The sequence below is a fragment of the Symphalangus syndactylus genome, chromosome 21 (genome assembly GCF_028878055.3).
Source record: "Symphalangus syndactylus isolate Jambi chromosome 21, NHGRI_mSymSyn1-v2.1_pri, whole genome shotgun sequence".
In the NCBI taxonomy this organism is placed as follows: domain Eukaryota; kingdom Metazoa; phylum Chordata; class Mammalia; order Primates; family Hylobatidae; genus Symphalangus; species Symphalangus syndactylus.
Genome location: NC_072443.2, coordinates 50,025,324 through 50,050,984, shown reverse-complemented (window position 1 = coordinate 50,050,984; position 25,661 = coordinate 50,025,324). Strand labels below are relative to the sequence as shown.

Genomic DNA, 25,661 nt, shown 5'->3' with positions numbered 1-25,661 from the left:
GGACAGTAGGTGATGGGTGCTGGGGTGACGAGGGGGTGGGTAGGTGGTGGGCACTGGGAGGTGGGGGACAGTAGGTGGTGGGTGCTGGGGGACAGGGGACAATATGTGGTGGGTGCTGGGAGTTGGGAGGATAGGTGGTAGGTGCTGGGGTGAGGAGGGGGTGGGTAGGTGGTAGGCGCTGGGGGACAGGAGGAGGGTAGATTGCAGGTACTTGGGGACAGTGAGGGTAGGTGGTGGACATTGGGGGGCGGAGAGGGTAGGTGTCGGGTGCTGGGGGACAGGGAGGGTAGGTGGTAGATGTTGGGGGGTGGGGGAGGGTAAGTGTTGGGTGCTGGGGTGGGGGGAGGGTAGGTGATGGGCACTGGGGGTTGGGGGGAGGGTAGGTGGTGGGTGCTGGGCAGATGAGGGAGAGGGTAGGTGGTGGGTGCTGGGGGTTGGGGGGAGGGTAGGTGGTGGGCGCTGGGGGTTGGGGAGAGGGTAGGTGGTGGGTGCTGGGCAGATAAGGGGGAGGGTAGGTGGTGGGTGCTGGGGAGTGGAAGGGGTAGGTGGTGGGTGCTGGGAGACAGAGGAAGGGTAGGTGGTGGGCACTAGGGGGCAGGGGAGAGTAGGTGTCAGGTGCTGGGGAGGCTGGTAAGTGGTGGCTCCTGGACGGGGGCGGGTAGGTGGTGGGTACTCAGGGGCAGATTGCAAGCAGGTGGTCCTGCCCCTTTGCTCCTCTTGGCCCATCTCCCAGTTGTCCAGGTGTTGTTAATGTTTTTTCCCCTTGGTCACCTCCCTGCTGGGCGCCAATGCCTCAACCTTCACCCCGGAGCTCAGGGAGGGCCCTGCGGCCTGCATATCCCCTGCGGCGCCCTGTGGCTGTGATCAGCTCCCAGGGTGTCTTGTGCTGGGAGAAGGTGGCTCCAGGTGGAGGAGCGGCCACCTGGGCTTTGCTGGGTTATGTCCTTTGCTTGAAGGTCAGGACGCCCTTGGAGTAGGAGCGGGTGCGGGTCTGAGGGCTATGGGCAGCTCCCTGAGTCCTGCGGCTTGACTTCTATTTTTTATTTAAATGTGTTTCGTTGATCTTTAACATATGTATTTGAAGACAATTTTATGACATAAGAAATTGAATGTATAAAAGTGTAAATTCCCCAGTTCATCTTCTGAAGTTACCATGGGCTTATTTTTTGGCATTTGTAAACCGAAGATGAAAACAATGACACCAGGGGGTTGTGGAGAAGACCAAATGACATAAAGTAGGTGACAAGGTTATATAGACTTTCCTCCTACTTTTTCTTTACTGAAAACTACTCAAGAATTTCAGAAACACATTCTATCCATCTATGCAGTGCAGAAGACGTCTGTGAACTCTTAAAAATACAAGCAGAAGCATCTATACACGTTAGGTTTTTTCAGATTTTTCCTTCTTCGTGCATTTAGAGGGCCCTGTCTTTGAATGGCTGCATAATGTTTCATTATTTGGATGAACTAACGTGTGCGTCATTCTTTGCTCGTCTTTAACGGAGCTCTGTAACTGGAGTGGGGCCTTCCTTTGCCAAGTCAATCAGGACACTCTCAGCATGCACCCGACACAGCTCTCACCGTGCGCAGGGAAACTTCAGTCACACGACTGGAGCAGTTCCCCTGTTAAAAATGTCCTCAGTACCTCCCCCCAGGCACAGTTTCTCCTGGTGACCTTTTCCCCAAATCCACCCCACCCACAGCGCCTGTGCCGGGCATCCAACAGCAGATCCAAAGATGGCCAGCGTCTGTGTCCCCATCGCTACCAATGTACTCACCTCCTGAACTTCTTGAGGGGCAGAGCTCCACCGGGTTCATTTCCAGGTCTCCAGTGACAGCAGCACATGTTTGCTGAATGAATAAGAGTTGCACTAGGGGCTCTAACTAATATCCCATAAGATTTCAGCCAGCAGGAGAAACTTGACATGACTTCTTGGAAGAGGTGGCTATAGCAGCTTAGGCAAGGTTCCTAGCCTGGGAAAGAAGAAAGGCCATTTGGAGACAAAGGGAGGCAGTGTGCACAGTTGTGGAGATGGAGCTATCTGAGGTGTGTCAGGGTGAAGGAGGTTCTGTGCAGACCGGGGCTTGGTATTGAGCTTGGAGAGCCAGACCCAGCCAGCTAATGGAGGACTCTAAATGCCAGGAAAAGCATGGCCATATCAAATGGGTAATAGGGAGCCCATGAAGGTTTCTGAATAGGAGCATATCTGCTGCTTAACTATGCCCCCCACAGAGTATAGAGGCTTCTATGGAGGTCCCAGAGGGGTGGGGTGGGCAGAGGCCCAGCTGGAAGAAAGAATGGGCAGCATGGAGGCCCACGAGTGTGGGAGATGACAGTTTTGACAGCCGGCCACTCACACACACTTAGGTGTGCCAGGGGCTGTTCTAAGTACCTCAATTAGTTGAGTCTCCAAGGCAGTCCTCTGAGGTGGGTACTGTTATTATGTCCACTTTACAGATGGGGAAAGGGCAGTCAGAGAGCGGCAACGTGCATGTGCCATGTGGCAGGCCTGTGCCACAGCAGCCTCGCAGAGCCACTGCAGCCCGTGCAGCCCAGAGTGCTGTCCGCACCCAGGAGGCAGAGTGCACAGATGTGGAGAAGGAAGTCTGGCTGCAGCTCCTGGCTGTCAATGCAGCCTCCGCCTAGAGCTGGCGGGGACCCTGATGAAGGCTGCACTAGTGGGGTGCAGGAACGAGTGACTCAAATGAAGCCAAGCCATTTGGATAGTGGCCATGGTTTCTGGCAGAAATAGTGACAGTCAGAAACTTTCAGGTGGGTGAGGTTTAAAAGTGAGCCACTGCCCCACAAGTAGACTGCCAGGTTAGAATGAAAGTAAGTCCTAGGCTGAACACACACACACACACACACACACACACACACACACACACCCTGCTCTGTGGGCTGAACTACATCGCAGGCTGGCATCCTTTCATTTCGGTGCTCAGCCACCATGCAGGACAGGCGTGCGCCTGGCCCAGGTGCCCTGATGCCCGAGGCAGAGTTCTGTTACTGCCTGTATTAGCTTCCCATGTCTGCTGTAATAAATTGCCACAAGTGTAGTGGCTTAAAACAACACATATTTATTCTCTACAGTTCCAGAGGTCAGAAACCTGAAGTGGGTTTTACTGGACAGTGATCAAGAAATAGTGCAAGTGTAGTGATGTTAAATCATGCTTGCTCTTTGCTTTCTTAGTGTGTCTTGTAAGCCTCATTTTTTGGCACAACTATTACATACAAGACTATCCTGGTTTATGTTTACATGTTTGAAAAGTTCACTATATATATATATATACACACATCTTAGAGACAGAGTCTAGTTTTGTCCAGGCTGGAGTGTAGCAGCGTGATCATAGGTCACTGTAACCTCAAACGCCCGAGCTCAAGCAATCTTCCTACCTCAGCCTCCCGAGTAGCTGGGACCACAGGCATATACACCATGCCTGGCAATTTTTTATTTTTTGTAGAAATGGGGGGTCTCCCTATGTTACCCAGGCTCATCTGGAACTCCTAGCCTCAAGTGATCCTCCTACCTTGGTCTCCCAAAGTGCTGGGATTACCGGCATTAGCCACCACGCCTAGCCTTATATTTTTCGTAGCATAAACATATAAAAATCCTGGGAGCACCGTGCTCCTTCTGGAGGGAGCTGGATGCAGTGCCGCAGTGCCCACTGTTCCGTGGTCATCAGGAAGCCGCGGGCCCCATCACACCCCACAGCCCTTCCTGGGAACAGTGGGCATTGCTCAGCCTGAGACTCCTCCTCTGCTGAGGTTGCCAGGGTGGGTGGAGGCACTGGGCCTCCCTCCAGGCCACCCACAGTCCTGTTGCAGGGACTTGGGCAGGTCAAACGACCTGTGTGAGCCCCATCGTCTTGTTTTAATGCTGAGAGCTGCCTCCAGTCCAAGGCATGGAGGATTAAATCCAGGCCAGTGAGAGGGAGCCTTTCTTCCGCACTTAAAAGAATATTTATTGCATGCCTGTTAGGTAACTCTAGATACCGAGGATGAAGTATTAAACAAAAATAGAAGACAACTTTCATGAACTAAATAAAAACGTGAAATTGCAGATAAAAAGACACTTTATCCTGGAAAGAAAAAAAACCCTTGATATAGAATAATCAACATGAAGACATATCTAGGCTAAATTACCGAATTTCAGCAATAAAGAAAAATTCAATGGTTAGCAAATGGAAATTTTATATAAGGGGAAAATGTGGCAGACAGAGCTTTGGGGCTGTATTTTGGATCTGGAAAAATTGCCAGAATCTCCTTTGCTTAGGGCACAAGTTTGTGCTTCATTTTAGAACAGATTGAGCTTCTTACACATTTCACCTTTAAGAATGGCCGAGTCATTTCCATCAACTGACACGATTTTAAATTCACTGATTTTCACAGAACCTTTGTTGTACTTTTTGAGCTATGTAATTATCTGAACAATGTTTCTAATGCATTTGACACAACTGATTATGAAAGAGGTCCTCCTTGTCTAGCACATGAGTAAAATGTCCCGTCAAGCCCCGAGGCTGAGGCTGGCACTGCCTTTAGAATAGTGAGGATAGTGGTCTCAGGCTGCAGCTGCCGCCTACCAGCAGGCTGCAAAATCGTTTAGGAGGTGCAGCAGTATTGACTTGAAAGTGAAATGAAAGGAGCTAGAAGAGGATGGATGTATTAGAACCCACGTGGGAAGGTTGTCTTGTTGCATGGAGTATGGGTGTATGTATCTGGGTAGCCATAGGAATTGCTTCCTGTGGCTCATGATCGTAAGAGTTCATGTGTGTGTGTAAATATATGTTGCTTTTGGCAGCTTTTTCTTGTATGTGCTGCACTTGCACAGGGTACTTAAGGCCATGTGGGGTCTACTTTCCCCCCTGGAGCTGTTGCATTCTACACCTTAGCCACAAGCCTCAGGCAGGCCCCTCTCTGGTCCCTGCCTGGGGGTAAGCAGTGCCATCCCCAGAACAGGAGATGGTTCACCGTAAGCAAGAAGAGAGAGGGATTTGTCTGCCTTCATGAAAGGGGCAGGAGGGGGCAATCAGGGAAGGCTTTCTGCAGGAGGTGACACTGTAGATGGGCCTGGGGTGAGAACAGTCTCTGGGTGGGCAACAGGCTTCTGAGTGGAGCAGAGACAAATCCATTTCGGAGGAGGATGGCCCATCGCAGGGCCTCAGAACACTGGGCCTGGAGCCCCAGCCCCCACTGCCTCTCTGCTTTCCTACCCCAGCTGGCGCTGAGGAACGCCCTGCGCTACTTCCCCCCGGATGTCCAGGAGCTGCTGGCCCCAGAGTTTGCCCAGGAGCTGCAACTGTACGGGCACATCTACATGTACCGGTTTTGCCCCGACATTGAAATGAGGTCAGCCTTGTGGGCACAGCTTCAAAGGGACCCAGAAGGGCAGGCAGCTCCCGCAAGGGACTGTGCTGGGGGCCAGGAACAAGGGGGGAGTCAGCAGTGAGGAGGAAACCCAGTCTTACCAGATTAGGAGGCAGGGGAGGGAAGATTCTGTGTCGTCGCCTCGGAAGCTGGAGCCCAGCGCTGGTTGCAGCTCTGAGCCTGCCAGAAGATGGAGGCAGCTTCTCAGGTCTCTCAGGCCCGGCCCATCTGTCCTGAGCAGCCAGTCCTGTGCAATTCTGGAGCCAAACTGTATACACAACCCGTTTTAAAAACCGTGGCTTGTTGTTCTGCCAGAGGGCAGGGAGAGCTTTGGGGAGCTCTGGCAGTGACTTCAAATACCTCACGATCTCGATGAGGGTCTCAAACCACAGTGTGCACAGAACCCCTGGAGGCCTTGTGGGAACACGGGCTGCCAGGCTTCACCCCAATTTCAGACCCAGCAGTTCTAGAGTGGAGCTTCTAGTCTGCATTTCTGCAGTTTATTGTTCTTGAAGGTGCCAGCGGCCCAGGCTTGACTTGAGTCATCCCAGGGTTGTTCCCTTTAAAGTAGGAGCCACATTCCTCACTCCAGCCACTACCTCTGGGCCTGGCACCTGCTGGAGAATTGGTGCCCAAAAGTGTTTGTTGAATGAATGAAAGAACAAATGAATAAGCCTTACCCAGAGGGAGAGGCTTCTGGAGAGCAGCCATCAGTTCTGCTTTGCCAGCAGCTGTCTCCCAGGTGGAGCGTGCCAAGTGGGGAGGGAGGGCAGGGTGGGTTGGGGCCTGAACGCCACCTCCCTCAGCCCTAGTGGCTCTGGAGCCCCCAATGTACGTTCCTAGCTAGTTCTGCAGGCCCTGTGTTCCACTATCCTTGCCTGAGTGGCCAGGGGCTGGGCGGGGCCGGGCTAGATGCTGTGCTTTGGCGGGAAGCGCAGGCTGGCGGTTGGGCTTTCCCTTGCAGGGCCTACCCGATTGAGCTGTACCCCTGCCAGACGAAAGCGGCTGCCGCCATCATGCACATGATTATGAACAACCTGGATCCTGCCGTGGCCCAGGTAATAACCAGGGAAACCGAGGCCCAGCACTGTCCAGCAGAAACAGAACACCAGACACACGTGTCATGCTTTTAAGCTCTTAATTTTGAGATAATTATAGATTCACAGGAAGTTGCAAAGCTAGTAAGAGAAGTCCCTGGCCCTTCCCTCGGCTTCTCGCAGTGGTTGCATCCGTATCTATAGTACAGCCTCAAAACCAGGACGTCACTGTGCCTGCAGTGGACACACGTCCAATTTTAAATATTCTAGCAGCCATATGAAAAAGTAAAAATAAACAAATTTACACTATATTTTATTCATCCTGATATATCAAAAAATTTTTTTTTACTTTTTTTTTTTTTTTTTTTTGGAGAGACAGGGTCTCACTCTGTGGCCCAGGCTGGAGTATAGTGGCTTGATCTTGGCTCACTGCAACCTCAACCTCTGGGGCTCAAGTGATCCTCCCACCTCAGCCTCCCGGGTAGCTGGGACTACAGGCACCTGCCACCATGCCCAGATCCAAAATATTATTATTTTAACATGTAATCTATATAAACATTATTAATGAGATATTTAACATTGTTTTTCATCCTGAGCCTTTGAAATCAGGGGTGTATCTATGCAAGGAGCAGAGCTGAAAAGCCACTCATGACTGATGGCCACCATATTGGGTAACATGTATCTGGCCCCATGTGCCTGTCTTGGGCACCCTGAGCCAGTCTATAGAGCAGCTGCCCATATTTGAGAATGGAATGCCTCTGGGGTGTGTCCCTGCATTCCTTGGGGGTGATATGTTGCCAGAATGTGACCACTTCGCCTAGTAGGTGGGAATGCCCTAAACCCTGGCCCTGGCCCCAGACCCTGGTCACAGATCAACCCTGCCTTTGACCCCAGGCTGAGTTCCCAGAGGGACCCCAGACCCAGATCTTCCCCTGACCGCAAGCTGAGCCCTTGCTCCAGTCGCAGCCGGGGCCGGTGTTCTTGCAGATGTGTCTGTCCCTGGGCCCCACCCTTCTGGCTTCTCTCCTTGCCCCGTTGGGTCCCCAGGGGATGGGGGCCCTTTCTCTCCCTGTCTGCAGCTCCATAGGCCCTTCCCAGGCCCTCATCTCAGATGACCCCGTGTCTTCCTCAGTTTCCCCAGGAGCTGGTGACCTACGGAGGAAATGGGCAGGTGTTCAGCAACTGGGCTCAGGTACTGCGCACCGTGTGGCCTCGCCCCCACCCCTGGCCTTTCCCCTAGTCTGGTCCTCTGGCATGGGAGCTTACAAACCCATGGCTCAGGATGCAGGCCTCTGCCTCCCTGGTGCCTGAGGCTCCAGCATTGGAGATTGTGTGTGGGGAAATTTCAGGTTATAGGAATGGGCAAGGTGGTGTTGAGGGAGGCACCAGGGCCACTGGAGTGGAATGGAGACCTGGGGGCCTGCAGGAGCTGTCTGGGTGTGGACGGTGGTGTGAGGCTGGGTGTGGGGTGCTGCTTCTGTTGACAGAATCCCCACGCTCTGCTCTTCCCCCAGTTCTGGCTGACCATGTTCTACTTGTCGAAGATAACAGAGGAGCAGACTTTGGTCATGTACAGTGGGCACCCACTCGGCCTCTTTCCCAGTAGCCGCAGTGCTCCACGGCTCGTTATCACCAATGGGATGGTGGGTCCCCATCAGCTGGCACAGCACCTGCCCAGGGCTCCAAAGGGAGGGTGCTGACCTGGAAAGAAAGCCCACTGACCCAACGCTGTGCATCATCCCCAGGGCTCTGTGCTCACCCTCCACGCCCTCAGCCCCTCTGTCTGCCCCCATCTTCTTCTCCAGGTCATTCCCAACTACTCCTCCCGGACAGAGTATGAGAAGCTCTTTGCCCTGGGGGTTACAATGTAAGTCGCTATTTCAGTCTGTTTACACCGTGTTTCCCCATTAGCCATGAGTCATTATAAAGCAAAATGGTGACATTAAATACAAGTTTTGAAAGACATAGTCACAGAACTGTAGCATAATTAATTTTATTTTTACATATTCCCTAGTAGTTTTATGTATATGCTTACAAATTTTATATTTTTGAATGCAAGAGAACCTACAATTTTAGATCCTACCTTTTTCCAAAATTTTATTATGAACAATTTCAAACATACGAAAAGTGACCGAATTTACAGTGAATACCACCGAATTTCTGTGATGAATGTGCTACTTACCATACTCACTTTATCATGTGGCTATCTGTCCCTCTGCCTATCCATCCATTCAACTTTTTTTTTTTATGCATCTCAAAGTCAATTGAAAATATTACTGACTGGAATTCAATATTGGTTTACGGTTTTTTTTCTTTGGAGGTGAAACTTGCATGTAATGAGATGCACACATCTTACGTGCACCACATTTTGGGTTCTGACAAAGTGTGCATCTGTGCAACCAAAACCATTAGGCACAGAATGCTGCCAGTGCCCCAGAGAGGTCTCTCACAGCCCCTCTCAGGGAATGAAAGCTTTTCATTTGTTATAGTGGTAATGCAAAGTATTTCTTTTTCTTTCCTTTTTTTTTTTTTTTTTTTTTTTTTTTTGAGATGGAGTTTTGCTCTTGTTGCTCAGGCTGGAGTGCAATGGTGTGATCTTGGCTCACTGCAACCTCCGCCTTCTAGGTTCAAGTGATTCTCCTGCCTCAGCTTCCCGAGTAGCTGGGATTACAGGCACGTGCTACCACGGCCAGCTAATTTTTTGTATTTTTAGTAGAGATGGGGTTTCACCATGTTGGCCAGGCTGGTCTCGAACTGCTGACCTCAATTGATCCACCCACCTCTGCCTTCCAAAGTGCTGGGATTACAGGCATGAGCCACAGTGGCCGGCAATGCAAAGTATTTCATCAAGCATTATAAATGGAGCTACACTGAAAAGGAGATCCCTCTCACATCCTAGATTCTCCAGTTGACAGTGTCTCCTGTGTTCTTCCAAACACTTTCTATGCATGTGGGCTTGGCAATTTAGGTGGTTAGACCATTCGAGCCGGCCTCTGTGCCTTGCCTTTCCCACCTTCACAAGAGAGCTAGGAGACTGCTGCATTTCAGGAAGCAGATCTCACGTATTGTTCCTTTACCTGCAATGTTCAATTGCACTAATTTATTTAACCCTCTTGCCTCCCAACCTGGCTTGCTTCCATGGGCACAGTGCAGGGCCCTGTCCCTCTCTGCCGTGTGGCGTTTCCGCCGCTCGCTTCTCTCGTCTCCGGTGGAGGGGCATCTCAGCAGCTTCAGGTCTTGGCCCTTGCACCTGAAGCTGCAGTGAACATCCTCGTGTGTGTCTCTGCCTGGCGTAAGCATGTAGTGTGGGCATGCTGCACACGTTCATCTGGAGTCCATACAGCCAAATATTCCCCAAAATAATTCTTCACCAATTACACTACAGTTTTTAACAGAACAAAATCTGCTTGTAAAATGTCTGGGAGGCGAGAGGGACAAGGGTGTCCATAGCCTTCTTGTGTTCTCTGTGCTCTCTCTCTCTATTTTATGTAAAGGAGAATATATTAATGCCTCTTGGGTAATTAAATACTAATTTCAACCTCCTAAAAGGAGTGGCTGGGAGGACCTGGGCCTGGCACTGGCTGAGCCCTGGGCTTGGCTTCTCTCCCTGTGGTCAGGTACGGCCAGATGACAGCAGGTAGCTACTGCTACATCGGTCCCCAGGGAATTGTCCACGGCACTGTGGTGAGAGATGGGGCCACGCCTGGCTGTGGGCTTCCCAGCATGGGGGGTGGAGGGGGTGGGCTGGGAGTGGGCAGTGAGCCCCCACCTTTTCTCCCTGCAGCTCACTGTGTTGAATGCTGCACGTCGGTACCTGGGCATCGAGGACTTGGCTGGGAAGGTCTTTGTCACCTCTGGGCTCGGCGGAATGAGTGGGGCTCAGGCCAAGGCCGCAGTCATTGTGGGGTGCATCGGTGTGATAGCAGAGGTGAGCTGGGGGGCTCCTGGCCTTCACTCCTGCCTGCCTCCCTCCCTCACTCCCTCCCTCACTCCCTTCTTCCTCCCGGATCACTCACACCACAGACTCCCCTTCTCATCCTTCCTCGCCCAGGCCACTCTTGCCTCCTCTAAAAAGCCCCACTGGACCTCACTGGGTGGGTTCCCATGGTGGCGTAAGCTTCCTGCCTTCAAAGTGCCCATCACCCTGCATGGGCAATGCCTGTCGGCTGCCCTTCCATAAAACTCTGACGGTTTATTTATGGGTATAGCTTTCCTGTATCCCACCACATCCCTGGAATACAGATGGGAGGGAATGAATGTGTGTGAATAAATAAACTCATAGACTCCCCACCTTGAACAGGCGGGGAAACAGACAGGTCACCCTCCATAGAGGTGAGTGCAGGCAGCTTTCCCTCAGTGGCCCCATCTTAGTTATTTGAGTTTCTGTAAAGGAACACCTGAGGCTAATTTATAAAGAAACGAGGTTTTTTTTGACTCAGTTCTGCAGGCTGTACAGGAAGCATGGTGCCCGCATCTGCTTCTGTTGAGGTCTCAGAAAGCTTCCACTCATGGTGGAAGGTGAAGGGGGTCTGATGGGTCACACGGTGAGAGAGGGAGAGCAGAGAGAGGAGAGGGAAGTGCTGGACCTTTTAAACAACCAGCTCTTGTAGGAACGAACAGAGCAAGAACTCAGTCATTACTGCAAGGACTGCATCAAGCCATTCATGAGGAAGCTGCCCCATGACCCAAACACCCCCCATCAGGCCCCACCTCCAACACCAGGGATCAAATTTCAACATGAGGTTTGGGAAACAAATATATCCCAACTATAGTAGGCTCTCACATCTTTCTTTGGTGGGTGCTAAGGAGAGGAAGGGAAGTCGGAAGTGGAGGAGGCAAGGAGCCTTGAGGCAAGCCTTGGTGATATGTGCCAGTGGGATTTGCACTCAGTTGATGCCAAACCTACATCATACGTACCTGTGCTTGTTAGGAGTGCACCGAGCTGCAGGTAACAAGAAACCTACCTACAGCGGCTTGTGTAAATAGGGTTTTATTTTTCTCATGTAACCAACAGTGTTGGCATTGGTTTGGCAGCTCAATGATGCTAATATCTCTAGATTCCCTTGGGCTTCCCTTGTAAAAACAATTGCTGCCCCCACCCCAGCCATCCTATCCATGTTCAAGACAGGAAGAGGTGAGAAGCGAAGTGTCTGGTATGACTCTATTTTTTCAGGAAAGTCATGTCTCCAAACCCCCGTCTTTTATCTCATCGGTCAGTCTTAGATGAAATCGATGTTCTTGTCTGCAAGTGAGGATGGAGATAGGAGACAGGTCCTTGTGATTAGCTTGGACATAGACCATCTCCTGGGGCTGAACCATGTCACCCTGAACACTACCTGGGTTCTGCTAATAAGGAAGGCGGGAGAAGGAATAAATAGAGGGAGTGCAGCTCATGGTGTCTTCCCTGAGACTGTGTTATAGAAAAGCAAGGGACCTACTGCGGATGGCGCCTTCTTAGTTGAGGATGATACACTTAGGGAAGATTTGTAACCGGGTGGCCCTATGTCTCATGGCCCCAGGTGGATAAAGCAGCCCTTGAGAAACGCCACAAGCAGGGCTGGCTGATGGAAGTGACTGACAGCTTGGACCGCTGCATCCAGAGGCTCAGGTACAGCTCCAAGCTCAACTCTGGACACCTGACACCTGACATGTGGCAGCAGGAGACCACAAGAGGACCCCCATGGGGCAGCTTGGTGTGGGCCTGTTTAATGCTCGACAGCTGGCTACATGTGGGCACCACACATACATGCACATGTACATATACATACGCACACACATGCACACGCACACAAGGGCTGACCCGCGGGTGGTGATAGGGCAGAAGCCTCTGGAAGGGCCTCCAACATTCTGTCATTGCCGGCATGGAGGCAGCCACTGGGCTGTGGGCTTGGTGTTAGACACTTGGCTCTGATGGGCTTTGGGCAGCCTTCTTGGGGCTCCCATGCTCCACCCTGGTTCTGCGAAGCACGAGTCTTCTTTTCCCTGCTGTGTGGGCTCGCAAAGCCAGCCCGGCCGGTGATAGGGGCTGCCCTGCGCTGTTGCAGTGGCGAGCCTGCGAGGCATGCACTCCCTCCCTGTGCTCCAGGGCAGACCTTCGCCCACGGTGCTGAGGAGCAGTCGGTGGGTTTCTCCGCCTCACCCCCAGGCAAAGTCTTCAGAGGTATTTCAGTGGGATGGTGGGAAGACTGCCTTGGGGGCTCCTGCTCCGATGCCACTTTTGAAGCATCCTGTCAATTAATTTACTGTTCAGAGCAGAGTCCTGTTACGGGAAGACACATCGGTGCAGTGGTTGCCCACCTGGCTTTGAGTAGAATCTCCTCAGGGGCTTAAAAGCTGTTTCTGATGAAAATGTAAACAAAATTTGAGAAATGATGCAGTGAACTATTTTGACCTAGATCATTCTAAAATACCAATCCAACCACATAGCACTCTCTTTAGAAATCTCAGATAATTTTTCATCAAGGATAGAAGAAATTCCACACTCCAGGTGTGCTGTGAGGGGCTTCCCCGACCTAACTCCCATCCCTATTCAGGCTGTTTAGCATCCTGAGTGTGTGCATGTACACACACACACATAAATGCACACACATAAGCACACACACAACACACATGCACACACATATAACCACACAGACACACCCACATACATAAACACACAAACACACTTAACACACACATGCACACACATACACAGAGAACACAGCACACACATGCACACATGCTTGCACACACAAACACACATAACACACACATAACACACATAAACACACTTAACACATAAACACACATACACAGAGAACACAGCACACACATGCACACATACTTGCACACACAAACACACAACACACACATGCACGCACATAAACACAGACACATAACACACATAACACACAACACATACATAAACACAAACACATAGACGCACGCGTAAACAGACACAACATATACATGCACACACAGGCACACAGTGCACACATGCACACACATACACACATAAATATAGACACAGACATACACACATGCACACACAAACACAAACATGCATAAACACATGACACATGCACAAACATAAATACAGACATAACACACACATGCATACACACTAACATGCATAAACACACAATACATATGCACACACGACACACAATGCACATACATATACATAGTAAACACAAACACATAACACACATACACGCATACACAACACACATACACACATGTAAACACGTACACAAACATGCATGTAACAAAAACACATAAACAAACACATACACATAACACACAACACACATACACACATGTAAACACACGTACACAAACATGCACATAACACAAACACAAACACACATAACACAACACACGTGCACACATGCATAAACATGCACAGAGACACACAGCACACACAAACACACAGGCGCACACACACACATACATAAACACACAGACACATGCACACACCATAAACACACACATACACACACACACGCAACACACACACACATGCCCAACATATATTCTCACACACATACACACACATATGCATATACACGCATATATACCTATATAGGTACACATGCATGCACATCCACACATGAACAGACACACATACACATACATCAAAATCAGTTTAAGGAACTGCCTTGAGCACCCTGTCTGCCACACCTCCACAGCCCCTGAGCTGGGGAAGACCCATGGGAATGGAGTGAGCTCTGCTCACGGTTCCCACAGGGTCCTTCAGCTGGGATTGCAACAAGCCCTGGGCTGGGCCGGCCTCCCTGCTTCCTTGGGACTGTGTGTCCTTTCCTACTTTGCCAACCTTGCAGCCCTGGGGGAGGGGAGGTGCCTGGCTCCCTCGGGCTTCTCCAGGCCACTCCCGGTGAGCGTTCAATCTGCTCTCTCATGGGAGCCATACCACATTCCCTGCGTATTGCTGCTTTTTGATACCTCTATTACCTGCAAGGCCTGTTCAAATCTTCTGTTCCCCAAAATATGCTTTGATTTTTCTTGTCCTATTTTTCCGAATAATTTTGGGAATCATCTTTAGTGAATCCTGCAACTCTGGGACCACCTTGGGTGGGTTCTGTAAAGATCCCTGTGGAGGTCCCATGTCAATAACCCTAATTCCATGGATCGCCCAGGCAGTTTTGTCGCTGCCATGTGGGTTTTCTGGTCTGGGGCATTTGGGTCTGGATTTTCCCTTTATAATTTTGTGTCCTGGACAAAAGTTGGTGTCCTGCAGGCATGCTTCATGGCCCAGCCCCACGGCCCCCACGCTTGCACACAATACCTCTGGTGGCCTCTTGGGTCTGCTCCTGTGTGCAGCTGGGGTGCAGGTGTGTCTGGGACACCTGTTCTGCTCTTGTGTCCTTCCAGGGAAGCAAGGAAAAAAAAGGAGGTGCTCAGCCTTGGTTACCATGGCAATGTGGTGGCTCTTTGGTGAGTGGGGGTTGGGAGTTGATGGCCAGCTTGGGAACCCAGATAGGCCTCCCTGAGCAAAGACCTCAATGCTGACCGGGAGCTGCCAGGACACAAAGCTTTGAGACTCAGTTCAGCGCCACCCTTGTTGGCCCACACCCTTACCCAAGCTTGGGGCAGCCATCCCTGCCCTGCCCACAGCCTTCCCATAGGTTCTCTTTCCAGGGGGAAAGCAGGGTCTGGCTCGGACTATGCCTGCTGGATTTGTGGGTGGGAAAATGTGCTACGGTCCCCACCTGGCTGGCCCCAGACTCTGGACCCAGGCTGTGTGTGGCTTCCACTGACCACCCCATGGCTTCCCCAGGGAGCGCCTGGTCCACGAATTGGACACGACGGGGGAGTGCTTGGTGGACCTAGGGTCAGATCAGACATCCTGCCACAACCCATTCAATGGCGGCTACTACCCCGTGCAGCTCAGCTTCACGGAGGCCCAGAGCCTCATGGCCTCCAACCCTGCTGTGTTCAAGGACCTGGTCCAGGAAAGGTACTACTTGGGGTTGGGGATGGCAGAAGCATTTGGCCTGGGCAGACCTCCTTGTCCTGCTCTGGCCACCACCTGGTTCTCCAGCAACCAGCTGCTTGGCCTTGGGCAAGACCTTAACCTCTCTGAGCCTCTGCCTCCACCCATCAGACGGAGTCATGACACACTTACCTCTCGGCAGTGCAGGGGACAAGCTGGAGTGACACTTGCCGAATGCCCAGTGTAGTCCCGGCATGGTGCCGAGTAGATGCTGGGGTGTGAAACCTCTCTGGGGCATCTGTTTTTCCCCAGGGCCTGATGGGGTTGGGGACCAGGAAATGCTTGTTTAGGGAGCTGCCAGCTGGGCCTTGAAAGGTGCAGATGTTCTAAACAGATGACAGGGGCAGGGGCATTCCAGGTGGGTGGGGCCGACCCGAGGAGCAGGGGCAGTCCAGGCAGCGGGGCTGGAAGTTGGCAGGGAGCATGGTGGGTGCGACTGCGGGTGCCACGTCGGGGAGGCCCCAGGGCCTCGCAGTGGTGGTGCTGACCCATGGCTTGTTGCAGCCTGAGGAGGCAAGTCTCAGCCATCAACAGGCTGGCCGCGGAGAAGTTCTTCTTCTGGGACTACGGCAATGCCTTCCTCTTGGAGGCCCAGAGAGCAGGTAGGAGGGAGGAGGAGGGAGGGGCCATGACCCTGGGCCCAGCCTCTCAGGCCAGTGCCACTGGCTCTCACCTCACTCGGAGGTGCCATGGGTGGCCCAGCGAGTCCCGACCAAGGCTTCGCTGTGCCTCTGCCAGGCCTTCTGGATGCTGGCCCAGCCAGGTGGCTCAGCCTCTCTGGGCCTCAGTTTCTCCATGTGCTTTAGGAACATAAAGACCCATACGGAGAGCAGGTACAAGACTCAGGTGCAAGCTCCAGTCCCAAAATTGCAGCTTTTCTTTTCTGTGATGGAAACTTCCTTCTGTAAAATGGGCAATTCTTTCACGGGGTATGAGGTTCAAAAGGCACAGTGTCCGCAGTGGGAAGCCCCCCAGCCCTGTCTACCTCCCCACAGGTGGCGGGCTCTGGCGCGCTGGAGGCTGACACGGCATCCATGGCAAGCGCATGCATCCTGTGCCTGGCCACACAGATGGCAGCATGCTGACCATACTGCCCCTGCTTTTCTCTTCTTTTACTTGAAAAAGACCTCGTGCATCCTTCCCCAGCCTCCCACTCGGCCCTGTGTTTAAGTTGCCATCTAGGGTGGCCATGGGTGTCCTGCCTTGGGTGGTGACTGTCCGGGCCCTGCCCACAGGAGCGGATGTGGAGAAGAAAGGTGCTGGCAGGACAGAGTTCCGTTACCCTTCCTACGTGCAGCACATCATGGGGTGAGTGATGGGCGGCTGCCACATCTAGTGTGCCCAGTGCCGCCCCTGCCTCCTTCAGGGTCTGCGTCCTGGGTATTTAGGTTGTAGAAGCTTCAGCCTCTGACCGCCCCTGAGGTCATGCGCTGAGACCTCCACACTGCCCCAAAGTGGCCAGGCTCCATCCATGGGTTTTCCACTGCAGACAGGCAGGTGAGGAGGAAATGCAGATGAGAGACACCTCCTGCAGGGCCTCAGTGAGAACAGGGGGCTGCTGGGCCTAGAGGCCGAGGCCGCTTCCTGGCAAACACCTGCACCTGAGTGATGTGTCTTCACAGGCCCTCGCGGGTGGCTGATGGCTGGATCATGAAGCCCAGCACCTGCTGTGGCCCTGGGGGACATGGGCTTCTCTGGCCATGGGGGCAGGTCTAGGGAAGGCCAGCAGCCCAGGACAAGTAGGGGATGAGGGCAGGAGCCAGAGAGGAGCCTGGGCCAAGCTGAGAAGTCTGGGCTTTCTGCTGGGGGCAGGAGGGACCACACGACTTTTGGAAGATGTGCCACTCCTCAGTGGGTTCCACATGGGACCAGAGAGAGATGGAGGTGAGAAAGGCAAATGCCACTCACCATCAAGCTCACTGTGGGGTGCAGAGGTGGGAGGGGCTGAGCACTGGCAGCTGGCACTCTCCAGAGAGGGAGGGCTGCCCAGGAGGAGGCACCCCCTGGCCTAGCAAGTGCAGGGAGGGCCCAGGCCGCGGCATCCTCCCCCCAGGACAGCCCTGTCCTGGAGCCTGGCTCCTGGGAAGATAAGCTCACCTAGGGTGAGTTCCCCAAGGCTACAGCCCCAGGTTGACTCTCCTCTCAATGTGACTGTCACTTTTAGGTGACGAATTTTCTTGTCATCTGTAACAGCAATTGGGATCATTTCTGTTTGCCCAGGTCCCGGCTCCCCACTCCTGTAGCTAGAAGTGGTACAACCAGGAGGCAGGGATGGAGGGCTGGGAGCACTGGGACACAGAGAGGGGACAGGGAGGCCCCTGGAACTTTCTGTCCAATGACAGCTTAGGGGGTTCCACACCCGACTTCTGGATGCTGAGCCCTCCTCCCTGGTGTGCTCACACCTGCACCCCCTCCCCCACCAAGCCAGCGGGCCCAGGGTGAGGAGGCATCTGTGCTTGCAGGGACATATTCTCCCAGGGATTTGGGCCTTTCCGCTGGGTCTGCACATCGGGGGACCCCCAGGACCTGGTGGTCACAGATGAACTGGCCACATCTGTGCTGGAGGAAGCCATTGCTGATGGAGGTGATGCCGTTGGTGGGGATGCCCATGGGTGGGTGGCCCCCCAAAGCTCCTGCCTCCATAGAGACAAGCTTCCATAGCAGGCCCACCTAGCTAATTCTGGGAGGGAACCCGGGCGCAGATGACTTTGTGAGTCTGGTGGTGCTCAGCTGGCAACACAAAGGGACTTAAAGAAACTTGAGTGAGTTGCAAAGATCCTGGTCCCCAAGTGTTGTTCTCAGCCGTGGAGGCGCAGGCCCCACCCACACCAAGCCTCTGCCCTCCAGAGCTGTCCTGGGCTCTGCCAGCGAGGACCTCTGGCTGCAAGTGACAGAAAGCCCCTCAAAGTGGCTGAAGCAGGACGGTCCAGGGCTAGGGTGGCCAGGCAGCAGTGGCCGGGGCCAGGTTGCTGGGCAGCACGCAGCACACCACGGTCCCTCTCAGACCCAGCCTCCCCCTCCACATGGCCAGGGCAGTGCTGACAGCAGTGCTTCTAGTTCCTTCTTGCTGCCTTCCATGATGAAGCTGCCTCCACATGCTCCCACCAGCCTTCCACGCCTGTCAGGTCCACAAGGGTCTCCTCTGCATCAGGGTCCCCCACGTTCATCCTGGGTTTTGCTGATGCTAAGTGTTGGTTCCGCCAGAGGGTTGTGTTTTTCCATGTCTACATGGCCCGCCTGGTTTTTTACCAACTTTTGCTCTCATTGAGTGGGTCTGACGTTGTTGTTTCATGGTTATTTGATGACACTTCCTCTGTTGTTGCAGTTCTTACCCCGGTCTCTCTGCAGCTTTCCTGCAGGTCGGGTGGCTTTTCTGTGTGGGTCACCAGCCTCTGCTGTGTGCTTCACATATCTAGGGCCTGTACTTACCCTGCTGCTGGCCAGGTTCAGTGCGCTGGGCAGGGGCCCAGGTTACACAGACCCAGAGCAGGAGAGCCAGACAGAGGGGAGACGTGGTCACCTGTGGAGGAGGAGGCGGGCAGGGGCCCAGGCAGGAGGGCAGGGGAAGCAGGGGCCTTCTCCTGGGGGTCTGGTCAGATGTCTCCTGGGCTTCCCTGGTGTGAGAACAGCAGGCAGCCGGTGGGGAACGACCAGCCCTCCGGAAAGAAGCCCTGAGCTGCTGCACCCATGAAGACCCTGGTGTAAAGACTCCAGGCCTGGCTGGTTTCCAGGCGTGCTGACCCAGCTCCACATGCCCGCAGCACACGCCCTGTGGCATCTCCAGGAGGCAGATACTCTAGTCAACAGCTGTGAAGTCACAGGAGTGAGGGATTTCTATTACCTTCATTTTTAGTGTGATTTGGTAAAAGTGTCAGCTTATTTTTTTTTTTTTTTTTTGAGACAGAGTCTCGCTCTGTCACCCAGGCTGGAGTGCAGTGGCACGATCTCGGCTCACTGCAAGCTCCGCCTCCCGGGTTCACGCCATTCTCCTGCCTCAGCCTCCCGAGTAGCTGGGACTACAGGCGCCCGCCACCACGCCCGGCTAATTTTTTGTATTTTTAGTAGAGACGGGGTTTCACCTTGTTAGCCAGGATGGTCTCGATCTCCTGACCTTGTGATCTGCCTGCCTCAGCCTCCCAAAGTGCTGGGATTACAGGCGTGAGCCACCGCGCCCGGCCAAGTGTCAGCTTATTTAAAATTTTAATGATATTTGTGTTAACCACTGGCTCACACAATTTCTGGAAAATTACCAATCTGCTTTCACGAGCTGGTCAGTCTGGCTCCTGTGCCCCCTTACACGCACACATCCTCCGTGAGCTCGGCCGGCTAGCTCCTGCATAGGCCAAGTTTATTTCCACCTCAGGGCCTTTGTGCTGGCTGTTCCCTCTGCCTGGAAGGCTGTTCCCTCAGAGCTTCCTCGTCTGGTTCCTTCCCAGCCTTTAGACTCAGCTTGATGGCCTCTTCCTCAGAAAGCCCCCGCATCCACCACCCTGGGGGCCCCCTCACCACAGTCCTGTGTTCCTCACGGCCCACAGCGGTCTCTGTTCCTGGTGCCTCGCTCAGTGCTGGTGTATAGTAGGCACTGAATAGCTATTTGTGGAGGGACCGAGTGCATCAGGCAGTGGGCTGCACGGCTGTGCATTAATTCATGGGGCCGCTGGAACTGCTGGTCCCCAAGTTCACAAAGGCAGGGGTGGGTGGGGTGGGCTCCCTCACCTTGTGTCCTGGCTCAGTGGTGGGCTCCGGGCAGGGTCTGTGCTGAGCTGAGCAGCCTGCCTGAGGGCAGGTCTGTGCCCCTGGAGGGTCTCTGACACCTGCTCTCCTCTCCCCTGCAGTGAAGGCGTCTGTGAAGCTGCAGTACATGGACAACATCCGCTGGATCCGGGAGGCCGCCAGGCACCGGCTGGTGAGGGCCCAGGCCTGGGGGAGGCTGGGGTGGCTGCGCTGTCAGGAGACTGCCCAAAGGTGAGGTGCTGCCAACAGGCGCTCAGCCTGGTCCACGGCCTCCAGCTCGCCAAGCCCTGAGAGGGTGCACACACCAGATCCCGTGTGACTGTTTGTGCCAGCCCCATGGTGGCCACACTGGGAGGGGAAGGAGCCCAAGGGGCTGCTGGAGAAAGAAGCCCGGGGCTTTTAACAGGTGGCCTGGGAGAGGACATGGAGAATTTGGAACCCTTGTGCACTGTTGGTGAAATGGTGCAGCCACATGGAAAACAGGAGAAAGCTTCTGCAAAAAATCAAAAATAGAATTACTCTATGACCCAGCAATTCCACTTCTGGATGTGTAGCCCAAAGAATTGGAAGTAAGGACTCAGAGAGATACTTGCACGCCCATGTTCACAGCAGCACTATTCACAATGGCTAAGCTGCGGAAGCCACCCAGGTGTTCACTGATGGACGAATGGATAAACAAAGTGTGGGTTAACCATGAGATGGAATATGACTCAGCCTCAAACAGAAGGGAGTGCTGACACACGCAACAATGTGGATGAACCTGGAGGACACCATGCTAAGTGAAATAACCCAGTCACAAAAGGACAAATACTGCATGGTTCCATGTCTATGAGGTCCCTAGAGCAGTCAAATTCATGGAGACAGAAAGCAGAATGGTGGGTGCCAGGGGCTGGGGGATGTGGAATGGGGAGATGGATGGGGCAATGGTTTTACATTATGAATCGACTTAATACCACTAAACTGTGTACTTAGAAATGGTTAAGATGGTACATTTTATGTAATGTATATTTTATAATTTAAAACATAGAGGGGAAAGTGGCCTAGGGCTCTGGGGCAGTGACCAGAGTTGGGCAGGTTGTTCTTCATCCTGTTACTCAACAAATAGAGGCAGCCCTGCCGAGGAAAGAGTTCGGGCTCTAGAGCCAGGCTGCCCGGGCCTGAGCAGCCTCCCATATCCTCAGCTGTGTGACCTGGGGTGAGTGGCTCAGCCTCTCTGAGCACCACGCCCTCATCTGCAAAGCGGAGATGGTGGTGGCAGTGTTTGGAGCAGGCCCCTGTGGCCCTGCTTGTACAGGGGGTGTGTTGTGAGGCTGAGCTAACAGATGTGTCTTGCCCAGTTTCTGCTGGGTGTGTGTGCGGGAAAGCACCAGCAGGGAGGGGTGGGTGGGGCTGCCTCACACAGAGTGGCCAGGGAAGGGGTCCGGCATGTGCGTCCAGGTCTACATGCTGAGAGGGTGGCAACCATGTGACAACTGGGTGAGGCAGAGGGACCAGCCGGTGCACAAGCCCCAGCCTGTGCACAGGCCCCACAGTGGCAGCAGGCTGGGTGTAATGAGGACAAAACAGAAGAAAAAGTGGGCATTTGGTTCATACACCTTTGGCCATGGACCGTGTCTGAACTAGTGGGTCTTGGCCCAGGAGTCCCAGGGCCAGGAGGGGGCTGCCCCTGTCCTGGGCTGTCTCATCCATATGCAATGGTTTGCGTTTGTATCCAGCCTCAGAGCCCCCGTGCCAACAGCATCTCTGTGACGGTGCTGAGTCAGAGATGCCAAGGCCAAGACTCGGAGGCTGGAACTGCAGGGTCAATGCAGAGATGGGGTGGAGAAGAGAGGGGGGATAGCCTGAGAGGATGCCAGCATGGCTGAGAAGGGGCCGCGGGAGGTGCCAGAGTTGAGGGTGTAAGGGGTGGATGCTGCAGCTGGAGCTGCAGGCGGAGTGCGTCTGCTTTGACTTAAAGTCCCCTGGAGATGGTGTGCCTCCTGATACTTACTGTTGCTTTCTCTTCTGAACGGTGACTGCAGAAGGTTCCCTTCTAAATTTTTTTGATTTATTTTCTTTTAATGTACCCTCTTGACAAAGTGGGCTATCCTATGTCAGTTCCTCACCAATTTTTTTCTGGATCCAAAAAATCTGAAAATCTCTGCAGTGCTGATTCACACGAGTAGTTTTTCTGAAAAGGATTTGAGGCAGCTGGTGTGAGTAAAATAAGGCTGTTCTCTGGGAACCCACGAGGGAGGAAGAAGCAGCTAGACTCATTGTCCCGGCCAAAGCTGAGCTTGCGGTCAGGTGCACAGCTGCTTCCGTGACCCGGCCCTGCCGCCTTTTACCGGCTCCTGGTCGAGCTCACCAGCAGCTGGGGCAGACACCTGCATCTTCTTTGGAGAAACCAGGGTTTCTCAGCCTCAGCGTACTGACATTTGGGGCTGGACAAATTTTCTTTAATTATGGTAAATTACACATAAACATAAAATTTACCATCTTAACCATCTTTGCCATTTTTGAGTGTGCAGTGCAGTGGCTTCAAGCACATTCATACTGCTGTGCAGCCATCACCACCATTCATCTCAGAGCTTTTTCACCTTCCCAAACCAAAACTCTGTCCCCATTAAACACTAACTCCTCATTCTACTCCCATGGCCCCTGGCACTCAACAACCTCATGTAAGCGAGATCAGACAGTGTTTGTCCTTTTGTATCTGACTTATTTCTCCTATCATAACGTCTTCAGGGTTCATCCATCCATGTTGTAGCATGGGTCAGAATTTCCTTCCTTTAAGGCTGAATCACAATCCACTGTATGGACAGACCACGTTTGGTTCATCCGTGCGCTGCGCTGGACACCCAGGTCGCCTCCACCTCTCGGCTGTTGTCATGCTGCTGTGAACATGTATCTCTTGGAGTCACTGGGGGCTTCTTCATCATGGGGGTCGTTGTAGAGAGTTTAGCAGCATCCCTACCGATGCCAGCAGCACCCAAAAATGTCTTCAGTCATTGCCAAATGTCATCCTGCTTGAGGACCACGGGGCTACACAGTGACTCATTTCATGCACTGAAGCTTTGTCTCCTGGGGACAACCACCCATTACTGTCAGGAGATGCGATCACTGGGTGGCTGAGCTCATGGGTGCAGCAGACAGACAGAGGGCCCAAGGCCAACCTGTGGACAGGTGGCTCCACCTCTTGGGGCTGTTTCCTCATCTGGAAAATGGAGCTTATGATGAGGATGACAGTATCTTCCCATAAGACTCATAGCCGAGAGGCTGTGTGGCATACTGAGAGTGGGGCAGGCCCGATGCAAACTTGCCCTGGATGGTGTTGATGTCATCACTGTGGGAGCAGGAGCAGTGCTCGCAATAGGTAAACTCCCTGGAGCACAGACGGCTCAGGGGCTCCAAGGCCCCTCTGGGGATAATCTGGGATTGGGGGAGGTGTCTGGAGGCCCAGACTGCAGTGGACGTGAGGGGCCGGTATGGCTGTCTAGTGGGCTGAATGTGGGGGCTCACCTCAGGCCACAGATTTGAGAGCTACCATGCACCTTGGGGGTCCTCCTGGACCTTGTTAGAGAGGCGCTTAGGCTGCCAAGGGCCATGTTCCACGGTGGAAGTGCCGCCCGCGTCTCCCTGCACCACTTGGTCCTGGTATTTCTGCCTGTGTCGTCTGAGATGCCTGTTGCCCTTCCCTCCTCAGGTGGTGGGTTCCCAGGCAAGGATCCTGTACTCAGACCAGAAGGGCCGCGTGGCCATCGCTGTGGCCATTAACCAGGCCATCGCCTGCAGGAGGATCAAGGTGAGGTGTCCTGTGATCTGGGGGAAGCATCCCTCAGCCTCTTCCCACTGCCTTTCCTGCCCTGGGCCTTCCCGCCTGTGCCTCCGCTCCACCCCACAGCCTTCTGGGTGGGGAGACACCCCGTTGGGCCTCGGCAGCCCCGTGCTCAGGAGCAGTGGACCAGCCCCTCCCGGGAGCTTAGCCCTCCCACAGCGAAGGCCCAAACTTCCCCCTCTTTAGGGAGATCAGGTTTTGCTGAAGGTTTTGGTCCCTGGGACTAGCTGAGTAGAAGGGCTCTGCTGGGGAGGCAAGGGTGAGGCGGCCGTGAGGGGGTGGTGGGAAGGAGGGCCTGGGAGAGCAGGAGCAGTGCTTGAAATACGTAACCTCCCTGAAGCATAGGTGGCTCAGGGGCTCCAAAGCCTCTCTGGGGATAATCTGGGATTGGCGGAGGTGTCTGGGGACCCTGCTCTGTGTGTATCAGGCCCCATCATTGTTCCCTGCTGTGTGACCTTGGGCAGGTCCGTAGCCCTCTCCGAGCCTTGGTTTCCCTCTTCTGTGAAAAGAGAATAAAAAGCGTGTGTGTGAGGACTGAGTGAGTGAGCTTCCACAAAGTAACCTTAAACATCTTTATGGAGTTCCCTTTCCTCAAACAATGGCAAACTTCCCTAGATTTTGCTCATTTTCCTCCCAATCAGCCAGGCCCGCCTCGAGGATGGAATCCTGGGGAGGGGCTCTGGCTCCTCCTGCCACAGAGTTCTTGTGGGCGTCTCTCTTTTCAGAAGTGCCAGGAATGTTACTAGTCAGATGTAAGATAGACATTGGGAGAGAGGTGTGAAGGCCACCCTGGCGTGATTCTGGGGGTGGCACCGGCAGCAAAAGCAGCAGCCAGCCCTGCTGGGGCACAGCCAAACACACCCACCCAGTGCTTCCTGGAAGCCAGGTGTTCCCGGGGACTGCTAGGAAGCTCCAGGCGCACTCACCCCGGGCTGCGCTCAGCTGGCCAGCAGAAAGGGGTCAGTAAGCATGCATTCATTCACTGGACAGTGCTTGGTTGAGCGCGGCCACTGTGCAGCATGTCCTAACCACCAGGGACACAGCAGAGAACAAGACAGACCCACGTAGTGTGGTGAAGGGTGATTGACGCAAAGCTGAAGGCACACATTGAGACAGGGTTTCAGAGGATGAGGAGCAGCGTGCAGGAAATGAACATGGCAAAGAGGGGGGTGGTCAGGACAGCCTCTCTGAGTTGCTGACATTGAGCTGAGATCTGAATGACCAGAAAGTGCCAGAATATCTGGGGGAAGGTGGTTTCATTGCACAGGTGAAGACGTGGGAACAGGCCTGGCCTGTTGAAGGTGGGAAAGGCAGGCCTCTTCATTCAGGAGCACAGGGCGTCCTAGGCTTTCGGCAGGATGCATCTTCTGGCATGGGGTGGGGGCGGGCTGTGAAATTTCGGGATCCCCTGGGGAGGTTGGGAAGATCACGCCCATCAACCGGCCCTACCTGCTTAACGGGACACTTGGAAGAAAAGTTTCCAGGGCCTGGTGATGGGAATAGGACTTCTTAGCTGAAACAGCTGGGCTGCTCCCCAGGTGCACTGCAAACCACGTACTGACCTGCCTGCTCCCTCTCCTGACTGAAAGATGCAGAGCCAGGCTGACACGCTCCCTGTGCCGAGTGTCAGACAGCTCCCTCTACTCCTTCTCTTTAGTCAGGGTTCCCCCCAGTTCCTTCACTTTGTTTTTTAAATTGCCAGTTAGAACT

The 25,661-nt window shown here is 53.5% G+C and overlaps 1 protein-coding gene across 2 annotated transcripts in view; it reads left to right on the top strand.

Annotated features, from left to right (window-relative positions):
• UROC1 (urocanate hydratase 1) overlaps positions 1-25,661 on the top strand; it is a 37,083-nt gene that overhangs the window by 1,833 nt on the left and 9,589 nt on the right. The window contains exons 2-17 of one of the 2 annotated variants that reach the window (XM_055260211.2): positions 5,220-5,350; positions 6,333-6,426; positions 7,538-7,597; positions 7,920-8,048; positions 8,211-8,272; positions 10,023-10,089; positions 10,190-10,333; positions 11,925-12,013; positions 14,134-14,285; positions 14,739-14,841; positions 15,185-15,364; positions 15,905-16,002; positions 16,636-16,708; positions 17,863-17,984; positions 20,236-20,306; positions 23,820-23,918. In XM_055260211.2, coding sequence (XP_055116186.1) covers positions 5,220-5,350; positions 6,333-6,426; positions 7,538-7,597; positions 7,920-8,048; positions 8,211-8,272; positions 10,023-10,089; positions 10,190-10,333; positions 11,925-12,013; positions 14,134-14,285; positions 14,739-14,841; positions 15,185-15,364; positions 15,905-16,002; positions 16,636-16,708; positions 17,863-17,984; positions 20,236-20,306; positions 23,820-23,918 — 1,674 coding nt within the window. The remainder of the gene's footprint in view (positions 1-5,219; positions 5,351-6,332; positions 6,427-7,537; positions 7,598-7,919; positions 8,049-8,210; positions 8,273-10,022; positions 10,090-10,189; positions 10,334-11,924; positions 12,014-14,133; positions 14,286-14,738; positions 14,842-15,184; positions 15,365-15,904; positions 16,003-16,635; positions 16,709-17,862; positions 17,985-20,235; positions 20,307-23,819; positions 23,919-25,661) is intronic. The other variant, XM_055260210.2, reaches the window with a different exon arrangement.